A 13,137-nucleotide genomic window follows, 5' to 3' on the forward strand; every position below is an offset into this window, starting at 1 on the left:
ATTCAAACCTAACAGATGGCCTATTCTGACAAAAAATAATAAAATTAATAAAAAACAGCCAAAAACCAGGTAAGCAGGTCACCAGTTAAACCGCCTGGGTCAGCGGTTTGCTGACCAAATCAACGGTTTTTGGCCAAAAAACGGTTATGGGCTAAAACAGAACCTGAGGTAGGCGGTTCCCAGTTTTTCCGGTCCAACCATCCAATCCTATTTTGAAAACATTGAATACAAGTACCGGAGATGTTCCAGGTGCAGTCAAGACATGCTGAGGTCAGTGAGGAGCAGATCCGGAGTCCGGACGGACTCCATATAGAAGGCTTAGGGCTGTTATAGTTAAAAGACTGGGGCATATAGGTTCAACAACCGAGGTTGAGTCAACTCGGGGAGTCGTAAACACAAGTCGAACAACTTTCAGAAAAAAAAAACTTAAGAAATTGTTGAATAGGTAACAGTAAAGAAAAAGACAACCCACCTGATCCATCGTCTTTGTACATGATACGAATAAGAGAATAAAAAAGAAGATTATTATCGTGTATTAGAATTCCCCTCACCGAGATCTGTCAAAGTTGCAAAATTCGCAGTTCAACTTTAAGCACCAACACAGAACGATTCTCCGGCCACAGTGAACTCTTGGAAAACAAAATTAGCCAAGGTTTCCCCAGTAAATGCATTGTCTCAACTTTCATGCTTTACAAGTGACTCCAGCACCACCAAAAGTCAGTCCAAGTCGACACTTGATCTATATACCAGCTTTTCTTGTTTAAAGTGACCCGTAATGCTCTGAAACTCTCACCTGACTTCATGGAAAATTTGCAACATAGGAGTAAAAGACTAACAATACCTATACAAGAATAAAAATTGGTGCTGGAGCCACCAACAGAAATCACCTGTGTCAGCAATCAATATCTCGGTTTCAGCACACAAACATAACTCCTATAAATTCCACATCACCTAATTTTTCATAAACCCAAGAATGAAAAGGCTGAATAAGTGGCTATACCTGTGGATATATGATAAAGGGCAAACGGTTCAGCACATACATCCGGATTTGATCACCCTGGAACAGATTCCTGAAATGGATTGTTTCCCTACGTAATATGTTGGGAAAAATCATAGAAAAAGCAGTGCTTATACTAGTTAAGAAACTAATAATTGATATAAACCTCTTACGAAACATCATATTAAGCCCAAGAAAAAAAGAATGCCTTTTCCTGGCTCTCATAAATCCTATAATTACTATTTACACAACGGTACACAAGATATTTTTCACCAAATAGTTGATTTCCTTGACATTGTTTGAGGTTCCAGCATGGCATAAGCTCCTCTCAGCTATGGTTATTCCCTGTTCCAATAGAAATATCAGCATCAGAAATTTGGAAGCCAAAAATTGAAGGGAAAAAATGAATGGTTTTAATTCTCTAAGCCAACCAAGGGTAGTGCAGGAAACTATCTGCACTATCTTCCCCCTAGTATTACCACGAAGTCCTAAATCAGTAAATCTAGCACAAATACTTCAATATTTTCAATCAAGAACTTAAGTTTTTCTTTGTATTCTTTTCTGTTAGACTGTTACTATGAATGAAACTTAGCCATTTAGAATCATGCTGACCAAACCCAAATGGATAATGATTATTCAAATAAAATAACGATGAAAATGATAATAAAAGAACATGAAAACATTATCTGACTTTATAGAAATTACAAAAATTAAAAAAAAAATAGAGAAAAAAAAAGGTCACCTCAAATTCAATGAGGTTGTCACAAACAGTAATTAACAATAATAGAAAGGCTATAAGATGTCTAGAAAGCCATTGATTTTAGACGTAGTTCAACACAGTTTGGATAAAGGGGCCTAGTGGTAGTAGGGCTACAAGTCAGGTTGCCTGGTTTGAAGAATTTCAACTGCAACAGGCTTGAGTTAGGAATCAGGTCCATTGAAAATTTAACAAATTCCCAACCCTACCTAGTAGACACAAGTTTCCAAAATTAAAAAGAAAACAATGACAGATGTTATTTTAAACTGCAGTCTGGATTTATTGCCCACCCAGTTTTATGAAGAAAATGGGTAGAAACATGCCCTCTTTCAAAAATTTGGAGGAAAACAATGCTAGCTGATATTGCATCCAGATAACATATATAACTAATTTACATAATTAGGAATGAAACAAGACATGATATGTTTACCCCTTGATGATTGAGTGCCTCTATGTTGAGCCCTGGTACTCTTGTCATGTGAGATAGCAGGAATCTTTGAGATAATATAGGAGCTTTGCAGCCCTTCTAATAGCTGTAGGCATCAAATGTAAATGTCAACTCACACCAAAAACCTGCTAAAGCTTGGAAACTATACAAAAGACAATGCAATCATATAGGAAATATATCAAGCCAAAATCTGAATCCTCACTTTATCCATAAATGTAGTGTGCATTTAGACTAGTGGGAGATAAGTGTAATCTAGGAACCATATGTATGGCTATTTGAATATTCACACTTAAGGCTCCACATTGGCTGCATATTTGAGTTGCCCATTTTAAAGAACGTCAGGCAAAGGTTACGATTCAGGTCAATTGAAAACTTCACAAATTCCCAACCCATCACGACCCAAATCACCCCCTATTGACACTAATAATAATAAAAGTGGTAAACATGGACAGCAATGGGAACAGCTGTTTATGATCCATAGATTTTGTATGTTCAATGAACGTTCCATAGGTCAAAGTCATTCCCAACATGAATATCATATGGTCATTTGTTGACACATAATACAGATGGTCCATAAGAAAGAATTCGCAGTTGCAGACCATGCCACACATTATACAAACAAGACAGACATGGGAACAAATCCAAGTAATGCTAACTGCTAGATCAAAGTAACGAAGGGTATCATGGTTAAGGGTGCTAGTCGGGCCAGTTTAGGTCAGGTTAAAGTCAACCCAACCCAACCCAACGTTTTTTGGTTGGGTTGGGTATTATGTGTTGGCCTGTTGTTTCACTTCATTTTTCCAAATTCTCGTACTTGAGATTAGCAGATCAAGGTTTGCAGATTTTAATATTATTATATGTACAAGGACAAAATTATGGTGCTTTAGGAGTAGCATACTTAATTATATCACACAAGAAAACAATAATTCCAATTATCCAATAATAACAAGTCCCTAAGCTAAATAAGAAATACAAGAAAGAAAAAATAGCACCTTAAAACAATGATAATTCCACATCTAGATACAACCCTCCTTCTCAAACTAGCACTTTATCACTCCCCACCTAAGTGTCCAATTACTTTCATCACTCCTACACAACTAAGGCTACAGCTGCAGGCTGCATTTGGCATTCCTTATTTTAAGGACTTATCTCCTTTTTGCAGTTAAAATGCCCCTATGAACACTGAGTTTTAACTTTTAAAGAGCAAACAGGAGGTAAGTCCTTAAAATAAGGAATGCCAAATGCAGACTACATAACTACATCAAAGACAAGTTGTACTTGTCACAGTTGTCACAGAGGGGCACCTGGTTTATACTTTTTTTGGGGATTGTCTTGTTTCTCGCCTTAGCGATTCCATATGGGCTTTAGTTCTCTTTGTCTTTCTAACTGACCAGAATGATTGCACCGACTCTTCATTTCCTTTTTTCATTGTAATTAATGCACTCATATCCCTTCATATATTTGTTTTCTCTTGTTCTTTAAATTAACACACATGTACACATTCTTTCCCACTTGCATTTAACAGAATAGGGATCAACCCGCTAGTTTTTCATTAGCTATGTAATATTGTTTTAACTCTACTTTAAACATTTGGTGTTTCATGTTAGATCACTTGTCTATGTTTCCTAGTTGCTACACCAAGGTCACAAGCTAACTCAAGAAATTAAAATCAAGCATATTTTTATATGAAAAAAAAAATCACCTACGTGACAAGGTGCTCCATTGTCACCCGGCCTCAGCTAAGCACCTAACAACTATGGTACTTCTGGATGCTGGGCCTCACATTTGACTCTCCACCATTTACTTAACTCTAAATTTCCAAACCATCAATCATTTGAAACACTCCTGCACCTACCCAGTTCATCATTTTATTTCTTGCATAAAAAAAAATGATTTATACTTGCTACACATTTTGTAAAAACTTACTTATTCCGCACAATGAAATTTATTAATTCAGTATGATTCACATAGATTCACTGCTTGCACTTCAAAATGATACCCAGAATTCTCACAATTCGAAATTAATAATTAATTCACTGTAAGTACATGCAATTTCAAGGTTTGAAATTTGAATTCCATTTAAATAATTTGACACCTAAATAACCAATCAAAAAATTGTCCCCTAAATAGATCACTAGAGACAACCACATTCAAGATTCACAATAATGAAAATTAAATAGGCACATGATGCAGAAAATAAATAAGTTCAGAGATCTTTCCAGCTTAAATCAGACAAACATGGGCACCAATCACAGAAAAAAAAAATTCAGACAAATATGGGCATGCTTGCAACAAAGTACAGCAGATAAATTAAAAGAACACATCAGTAATAAACAAAAGTTGAATCAAATATGGAAATTCCTAATGCTGTACCCTTGATGTTGGCTGAATCCTGCGATTGGATCTTCGGGGCTCAATGACATCAGGAACTGATTTTCCAGCATTATTATAGTGACCCGAATCTTTTTCATCATTTCTAGCCAACTTTTCAGCAGAAGGAGCAACTTTTCCTTTAAGCTCCAGGGTAGAATCAGTAGCCGATGACTTCTTCTTGTATGAAGGAGCATCAGATGCAAGAGATAGAGAAGCAAATAAGGTTGTACCCTCAGCTGCTTTGTTGTTGTCAGGAAACGAACCAGGCTGTAGCTGGTTCTGCCTTTCTGGGATGGATTCATGATGGCCAACAGAAGTTTTGACGTGATCATGCACACGGCCATCATTTGAGAGAGAGAGAGTAGAAATTGAAGAACTATCTTTCTCAGAAGAATTTTTACCTGTTCTCCCTGACTTAATCACCTTAGGCTTAGATTCAGCTGCTCGTTTTCCTTTTGAATCAACTTTATTAGTATTTTTCCATCCACAGGGCCCTGATCCTTGACGTATCAGGTACTTTGTGAACTTCATTGAATCACTTACTTCAGTTGTCTGGGCACTTTTATCTGAAACATAATGTTTGCTCACTTCCATAAATTTCCTTTTCTTTCCGGGCTTAGGAACGCCGAAAATAACCCTTGAGCCTTCCTTCTGGAGACCAATCCTCTTTGTTGTAAGTGCATCAGAATTACTTCCCTCTTTAATGCTTTTACCAACAGTGAATATTTTTTCATTATCTGATAGTGCTAGAAGCCTTGCCGCCTCAGGTTTCCCTGAATCACTGACGCCCATATTTTTTGAAACCTTGTCCTTCCCACTCACCTCAACTGCAGAATCTGTTCCAGCCCCATGTTTTCCCAACTTTGGTCGCTTCTCCTGTGGAGTATCAGCCTGAGCATAAAGGATAATTTCAATAGATAATTAAAATTATAAATCAAAATAAGCAACAATTGTATACACTACAAAGTGTAAATTATATTAAACATCCAAACCTCATTAGAACGGGGCTGATCTTCCCTAGAACGGGACCATTCAATCCACTGCCCATCCTTCCAAACAAGAGATGGCCGAAGATGCCAAGCTTTCACAACTGATGTATCTCCTTGAGCTGAAGACAAATTTAACTTCCTCAACTATAAACTCTGCATGCCACAGTGAAGCAGAGTACACTTCAATGGGTAAAGAAACACAAAAAAACATACCTGGAAAATGAACAATGAAAGACATTTCATCCTCTTTGCTCCGTTCTGAGATAATTCCTTCCCACCAGCTGACAATTTAAACAGGCACAAATCAGTGAACTCACACAAGATGGCAAAAGCTAAAAGAAGGAAAAAATTATACAGTCTGACTAAAATTAAGAGAGAGACTTGAAACACAGTTAGAACCATGGCCTAGAATAACTCTGAAAGAAAATTTTAAATACAGCTTTGTGATTCAGAAGTTTAATAAATGTGGTCAAGGGCCATCTCATGTATGCCAAATTATAGTTCATTACAATTTGTTGTTTTCAAGTAGCATTGGAAATGTAGGACAAACCAGGTAACATTCAGCAAAGATGACGTTCATTTAGATCTGGGTTTTCTCTTATACATTTATCATGAAAATACTGCTGACCTAGTAAGATGGAAAACAAGTTAATGGTCTTCAGTTTTGACAAGTATGATACTGACTATAACTAAGCAATACTAAATAAAAAAACAAAAAGTAGTTTAAAGAAAACATAAATTAAAAAAAAAAAAAAAAAAAGTGATGTAGGACCAATTGCACTAATACCAAATTGACATAAGACTAATTTTTCTAACACCAAATGTAGGTCTCATATGACCTAATGAATGTAGAAGGGCGATGATGGGATAAGAAAGGATTTGGTGATGATGTTTGGACGAAAGGGTTAAGAGGGTCAGAATGGTTCCAAGTTAAATTGCTGGGAAAGAAAGATTTACCTGCAATCATTGAAAAATAGAAAATTCAAAAACTAAGTGCACAGACAGACTTTGCATAGATGTTTAGGATTGTAGATTAAATGGAGCAATTTAACTTCAAGGCATTCTGAGAATATATATTCCAGAAAAGGACAAAAATCTCCTTCACAAGAAAGGTGATAGAAACTAGAGAACACTATGTTGCATTGACTCTACCTAAGGGATGAAGTGTCTGTGTCAGACAAGGGTCACATTCTGACCAAAGATACCTAAACACCTTTATATGCTTAGTATACTGATTTGGATACCACATCGATAATTCTAGATGACATTTAGCACATTTAAAACATGTGCTATAGATTTTAGAAATTTAAAATATGTAGAGTGGCAAGTTTTAAGAAATTACATTATAACAGTATCTGTAGATTTTAGAAATTTAACTAAATTTTGCAAGAAATAAATCTTGATCAATGACATTTAGCTTAAAAACTAGATATAAGTGGATCCACGTCATCAATGCATCCATGTCTAATAATTGCAAAGATTTGATTCCATTTTAAATTTCTGATATTAATTCAGTGTCCAGATACATGTCAAAAGTCAAAAATACACCTACTGAAACTCCAACTAGGATGATGATTTTATTATTTCAATCTTCTCATATTATGATCTTCAGCTAGGTGATCGAAGTGCAATGCACTTTGAAATATTGGTGCTTTTTTATAGGCAGCATGAGTAGTTGATGTTTGAATGTCCTCAATTTAATATTTTTCATAGTGGAGATACAACAAACTATTGAATTAGGGTGTCTTTATTAATTCAGGCAAACATCTAAACAGTGTTTTAATTAACACCAAAATTGAAAATTAAGGAAGCTGAGCAGCTATTGGAAATCAATAAACATGGAAGCTCTAAACAGGAAGCCTCTCTATCTTGTCCAACTTCACAACATATTACTCCACTCAACAAGATACAATATCCCAACCACATGAATTCAGCTACATGAATCCTTTTTCACTGTTCCACTCTGTGAAAGGTTGAATGCTTTCGTAAATTTTGAGCCCTCCAATCATATTACACACCCTCCCCATTCCCTTGCAAGAGGATTTGGGCAACTAGAGTTTCATTAAAAGTAGCCTTTCTGACTTGGACAGCAGCCCTGGAAAGTGTATCCCTAAGGGTAAATTACTGAGACTAGGTATGGAGCTCCCCCAATACAAATTGTATCCTTTGCAATAGGTGCCTGAAATCAGCCAAATATCTATTTATACACTGCCCACTCAGCTCCAAACTTTAGACTCATTTGTATCCATTCTCTCAACATAAGTTGGGTGTTTCCTAAATCCCAAACTCTTACATAGAGACCCTTCTCATGAGGTGGACCTTGGTGCAATGGTTAGGTCACTGTTTGAAAAGTACAAGGGCCATTTTGCGCCTGAGGCACAAGACTCAAAAATGCAAAAAAGTCAAAAAAAAGCCAAAAAATGCAAAATAGTAAACACATTAGTAATTAGAAATATAAATTTAAATTTTAAAAATATTGTTTAGAAAAACCTTTTACCTCAAATTAAAATAGATAAACATAACATGTAAAACATATTTAAAATGAAAATTTAAAAATAAAATGAAGAATAACATATAAAACATATTCAAGCATGTAAACTCTTAATTGCTTTATTTTTTCCCAATTGCATTATTTAAAATAGCTAATGTAGTGTTAAACATTATGCACTCCTGATTCTACGAGCCACCTCTGTACCAAGCCCCTCGAGGCAAGCCCAAACAAGTCCATTTCAGGGTCTTAAATTCTAAATCCCTATAAAAAAGGTCTTATAACTTTAAGAGCCTTTCAGAAATATCTTTTATTAGGATGAATGAATGAGCAACATTAACAAAAATGTCTTTGTAAAATATCCTTCTTTAAAAGGGATTAAGAATTTAAGAACCTGATATGGATTTGTTTGGGCTTGCCTCCAGGGGATTGGCCAGGGGTCTGGGGGTAGAAACCCCAACCAGAAGCTAAGCACAAAAAACAGAAAAAATGCACAGGTTTTCAAAAGGCACGCTCCTGGGCCGAAGCACAAGGCAACCAGACGTTCACCTTTTGAAAGTGTTGTGCCTGGGACCTAGGCAAGGCGCATATGCACCTTTTAAATCACTGGATTAGGTTGATTCATTGCAACCTGGGTGACCAACCCCCCCCCCAAGTCCCCACATTGGCAGGAGCCGCATACACAGGGCTAAAAACCCTTCTCAGCTGACAATGTCAATGGGCTGAATAAAAAGGGCATAGTAGCTTGGTATTTGATCCCAGCATCCATCTTTTGGACATTTGAATGGAAAGGAATCTCAGAATTTTTAAAAATATTAAGTTTTAAGAAGAAGAAGAAACCCTTGGAAAAGGTGTGTTAAAGACCCTCATGACTCTTGGTGCATAAATAATTTCAAAATATTCAAGTATCTCTTTTTTGGATTTTTGTAGTCTCCCACCGTATAGGAGATGCCACCTCCGTCCTAGCACAGAATTCAACTAGGAAAAAATATCCATAGCTCCTATGAACTAATTAGAAGCTCATGATTTTCTCTAAACTGATTTGCTAATGACTAAAAATACCCTTGAAAACACAATAAACACAAAACATAAATACAGAGACTAATCATGATCAAATAGATACTCTTGCATCAATTCTGCTCCATCCAACATTGCTAGCCTTACAGTTCCCTCATAATATTTTCCTTAGCATGATTGCCTGACAACATTCAGATACATCCCTCCATTTTGTCCAAACTGTTATTCACCATATATAACTCCCTTCACCCCCCCAAAAAAAAATAAAAATAAAAATAAATAAATAACCACTAGCCACTTACATTTACAATTTGCTCAATCACCTTCACAACAATTCTTTTGTTTGAGAAAGAACATAATGAAATCCATTCGCCAACCTATCTAAAAAGGCTGGATAGCAGAAAATAATACAAAAGCCATTGAATAACTTCAATATACAGAGAAAAAAAAAAGTTTACAAATCAACACCAGGCCCTAGTGAACCCCAAATCAAACATTCACTTGCAGCCTCTGATTTAGTGAGATAATCAGCTAGCGTGTTAACAGACCCTTTCGGATGGATAACAAGTCAGCAGAGCTAGGCACCCATTTGACTGAATCAGGGTAAATTAATCAGTCATCATATTAATCAACCACCTTTGCAACATGATTCCTCATATTTATTAACATGATGACTCATGAATCAAGGTAAAATCATTTTATGAGAAGTTGGAAGACCCTGGGACGAAGCTGCTTGGAAATAGGTATGGAAATGCAACGCCCTATTGAAGGTGGTTTTCTTCTTCTGGACAGTCAGGCTTAATAAGATACTTAATTGCCTACAATAGATCAGCTGATTGCAAAGGGTATGGTGATGGATAGTTGATGCAGTCATTGTATCAAGAAAAGGAATCAAGCCAACGCCTGCTGATCGATTGTAGCTTTACATATGGGATTTGGTCCATTTTTCCCCTTATTTGATACCATTAGAGAGGAGTTGGCAAGCTTGTTGGCTTCGTGGACACCCAAGTAATGTTTTAAGACCCAGACCGGACCGGCCATTAGACCTGGGAACCGGAGACCATTCTGGTTTTTTAGAACCCCAGGTTTTAAATTTCTGAGAAACTGGGAACCGTTGAAAACCAGCCAAGTTGGTGACTCAACCGGTTTAACAACCCGCCCAGGTAGGTAAATGCTCTGAAATTTAGAATGCAAGCCTAAAGATTCAAACTCGCAACTTATCATTTAGTTAAGTTAGCTTATTACCATTAATCCATCTTGTTATGTGTGCTTGAATTTGTGTATCTAATACATATTTTATTAAATGTGTATATTCACATAATATGTAAATGGCAAGACTTGAACCCTGGATAATTGAGGTTAAAAACAATGAATTAACCATCCCGCCAATGCATAAGATGTGTCATGTTTTACAAAAAAGTTTTCAATATATTAAATATGTGAATCGTGGTCATAACCATTTGGCCCACAACCCAGGAAGCATTCCGGCTTTGGTACCTCAGGCATTATGCTGGGTTGTATGACTAGAATGAAACACGAGGATTTTTTAGTGCAAAGCCCAAAATATAGAGGTAGTGGCCAGTAGAGTGAAGAGCTTAATAATTCGATGGCCGGGAGTATTTAACAAACCTAGGAGCCTATCATAAAGTCAAATTGAATCTCATTGGAAGCAGATCACTGAAGAGAATGATTTTGTCATTTGATTCATTTTGTAAATATCATGAAAAGAGGCGTCCTAATTTGTGATTAAATTTTGAGGGAATCTCTTCCCAGAGTCAACACTATATACCTTATCCAAAATAAAACAATGCCTCATAATCATGAAAGAGACGTGATAACAAATGCCAACTTCAGAAATTACCAAGAGATGAATGTTTAAACATAGTATCCCCATTCAACTTGAAGCCAAAACAACGCCACTGACAAAGCTACCTTGTAAGATGGCCCTTCCTCACGTGAAAAAGAATTTTGGGAGTCCTCTTTTCTCTTTTTTTAAAGGTAAAGCATCTCTAGACAACAATATGTATAAAACCCAAAGCATTAGAGGAAACATAGCTTGGTCAACTAATACAATCGACTGTTTATTCTACTACCCCACTCAAGGTGGTACACATGAAAGTAGTGCTTCTTTCAATGGCATCTAACCAACAAAAGAAAACAACACTTTCCAATTATCTATCAAAAAAACAAAAGAAAACAATACAGTTTCTTGAACTGCATAATCAGCCTGACAAAAAGTACAATATAATCATGATGGACTTCTAATTATATATGATTACATCACAATAACATATTTACACCTCCAGAACTGCATTTCTTCTTGCCAAGGTTGTATAATGTTAGATGTGTAACAAACTAAAGCATACACATGAACAAAAGCAAAGATTTTTTACATAATTAAGATCACCAATGGAGGTCACATAGGAATCTGTACTTAAAACCAACAACCGAACTGTAAAAGTTTAGCAATTAATATTAATTCATTAAATATCTAACAAATTACTCAGGCATGCATACCCTTCAGTCCTTGACCCACTCTAATAACAGAATATTTTTGATAAATCTTTAATAACAGAATATTATGACATAACAAGCATACATAACTGTCGTTACTGTCCAAATCCTACATTTACAAACATAGGACTGAAGGGAGGAGGAAACCACTCTAAATAACTCATAAAGAACGAAAATCAAAGAAAGTTATATAAATGCTTACCCATCAAGTTTCCATGCATCTACCCTATCTCCAACAGACCAAGAATAGTCCCCAATGGCAGCTCTACGTCGTTTTCTTGTTTTTTCAAATTTCATTGCAGTTGTAGGATGAGGAACCCGTAGCCTTGGTTCTTTATCAACTTCACCTTTAAGTGGTACCCACTCTTTTAGCTGCCCAAAGCCTGCAAATATGAGAAACCACCTCTTACTGCATTGCAAATTCTACATCACTTAAGACATTCAGCATAGCTTCAACGATGTATTCATGTTGGACTTGTTCTATTCTATGTCAGAGAGGAAGCTGGTTTGGAAGGAAAATAAATATCATATAGCAACGGCATTCCTCACCCCTTGCTTTTGCAGGGAGAGCACAAAAAGAAGCAAAAATAGATTCTTAAAGACAAGTACAGAAGCAAGCAGGTGATTGAATTGTAAATTAGGCAGATGTATACTCATTGACGCTCTAGACAGAAGATAGTCAAAGATAAAAGGTTCTTACAGGAAGTCCAGTAGAGTGGAACTCAATTCTTTTTGAACCAATAATTTTTCATCAAAATTTTCTTTGTAAATTTATATAGGTGAATTGCTCATTCATACTTTCTTATGGGTACTTCATATGCAGAGGTTCTCCGCATATACAAAGAAATTTCTTTCTGGTAAAAAACAAAGAAACTTTAAGAAATCATACAGAATAACAAGGATATATGTGCGCGCACACACACACACAAAATAACAAGTATATACATGGATACTTATGTGTGTCTTGACTATCGATCAAATATAAAGAAAAGAACATTGGAAAAAGCAAATTCGTAATTCCCTATGAAGCTTTCCTATTTACAGGGCTTCCAAAGATATATATGACATGAATTCTCATAATCAATAATGACAAAGCTTTAACAGATGAAGGCCATTAACCACTGTTGCCTGTGACAGCTAGCTGGGGGTCTTGGGAGAGGTAGACTATAAAAAAGACCTAACCTTGGGCACTTATTTAAACAAAGTGGCCATTCTAATATGTCAATTTTTTTTTGATAAATGAAGAATTTATTAGAGAAAGAAATTAGAAGCAACTTTTAACGAGCTGCGACCTCTCAGACCCTTCAAACACAAAAAAAAATTACAGCTGAGCCCAATACAAACGTTCTCTCGTTGCCCCTTGTTTGGCTAAACAGTCAGCCATAGCATTAGGAGATCTCCCTACCCATTGTATCCTAACATACAAGTTTCTCGTCAAGCATTTGAATCTTTTAGGTTCATTTCTGAAGCACCAAACTACAGTCTCTGGATTCTATAACCATGCCATGACCACCTTAGAATCACCTTCTATTAGTAGCTACTCCACTCCTATCC

The 13,137-nt window shown here is 36.2% G+C and overlaps 1 protein-coding gene across 6 annotated transcripts in view; it reads right to left on the minus strand.

Moving 5' to 3' along the window:
- Positions 1 to 1,113: 1,113 nt before the first annotated feature.
- Positions 1,114 to 13,137, minus strand: part of G2484-1 (protein) — a 35,225-nt gene continuing 23,201 nt past the window's right edge. For 5 of the 6 annotated variants that reach the window (XM_088962318.1, XM_088962315.1, XM_088962319.1 and 2 more), the window contains 6 exons: positions 11,786 to 11,966; positions 5,778 to 5,845; positions 5,568 to 5,683; positions 4,576 to 5,466; positions 2,185 to 2,287; positions 1,114 to 1,342 (listed from right to left, as the gene is read on the minus strand). In XM_088962318.1, the coding sequence (XP_088818444.1) occupies positions 1,326 to 1,342; positions 2,185 to 2,287; positions 4,576 to 5,466; positions 5,568 to 5,683; positions 5,778 to 5,845; positions 11,786 to 11,966 (1,376 nt within the window). In that variant the 3' untranslated portion in view covers positions 1,114 to 1,325. The remainder of the gene's footprint in view (positions 1,343 to 2,184; positions 2,288 to 4,575; positions 5,467 to 5,567; positions 5,684 to 5,777; positions 5,846 to 11,785; positions 11,967 to 13,137) is intronic. The other variant, XM_088962320.1, reaches the window with a different exon arrangement.

This window comes from Nelumbo lutea, chromosome 1 (assembly GCF_056320005.1).
Source record: "Nelumbo lutea isolate HS-2025 chromosome 1, American lotus-T2T, whole genome shotgun sequence".
Lineage (NCBI taxonomy): Eukaryota > Viridiplantae > Streptophyta > Magnoliopsida > Proteales > Nelumbonaceae > Nelumbo > Nelumbo lutea.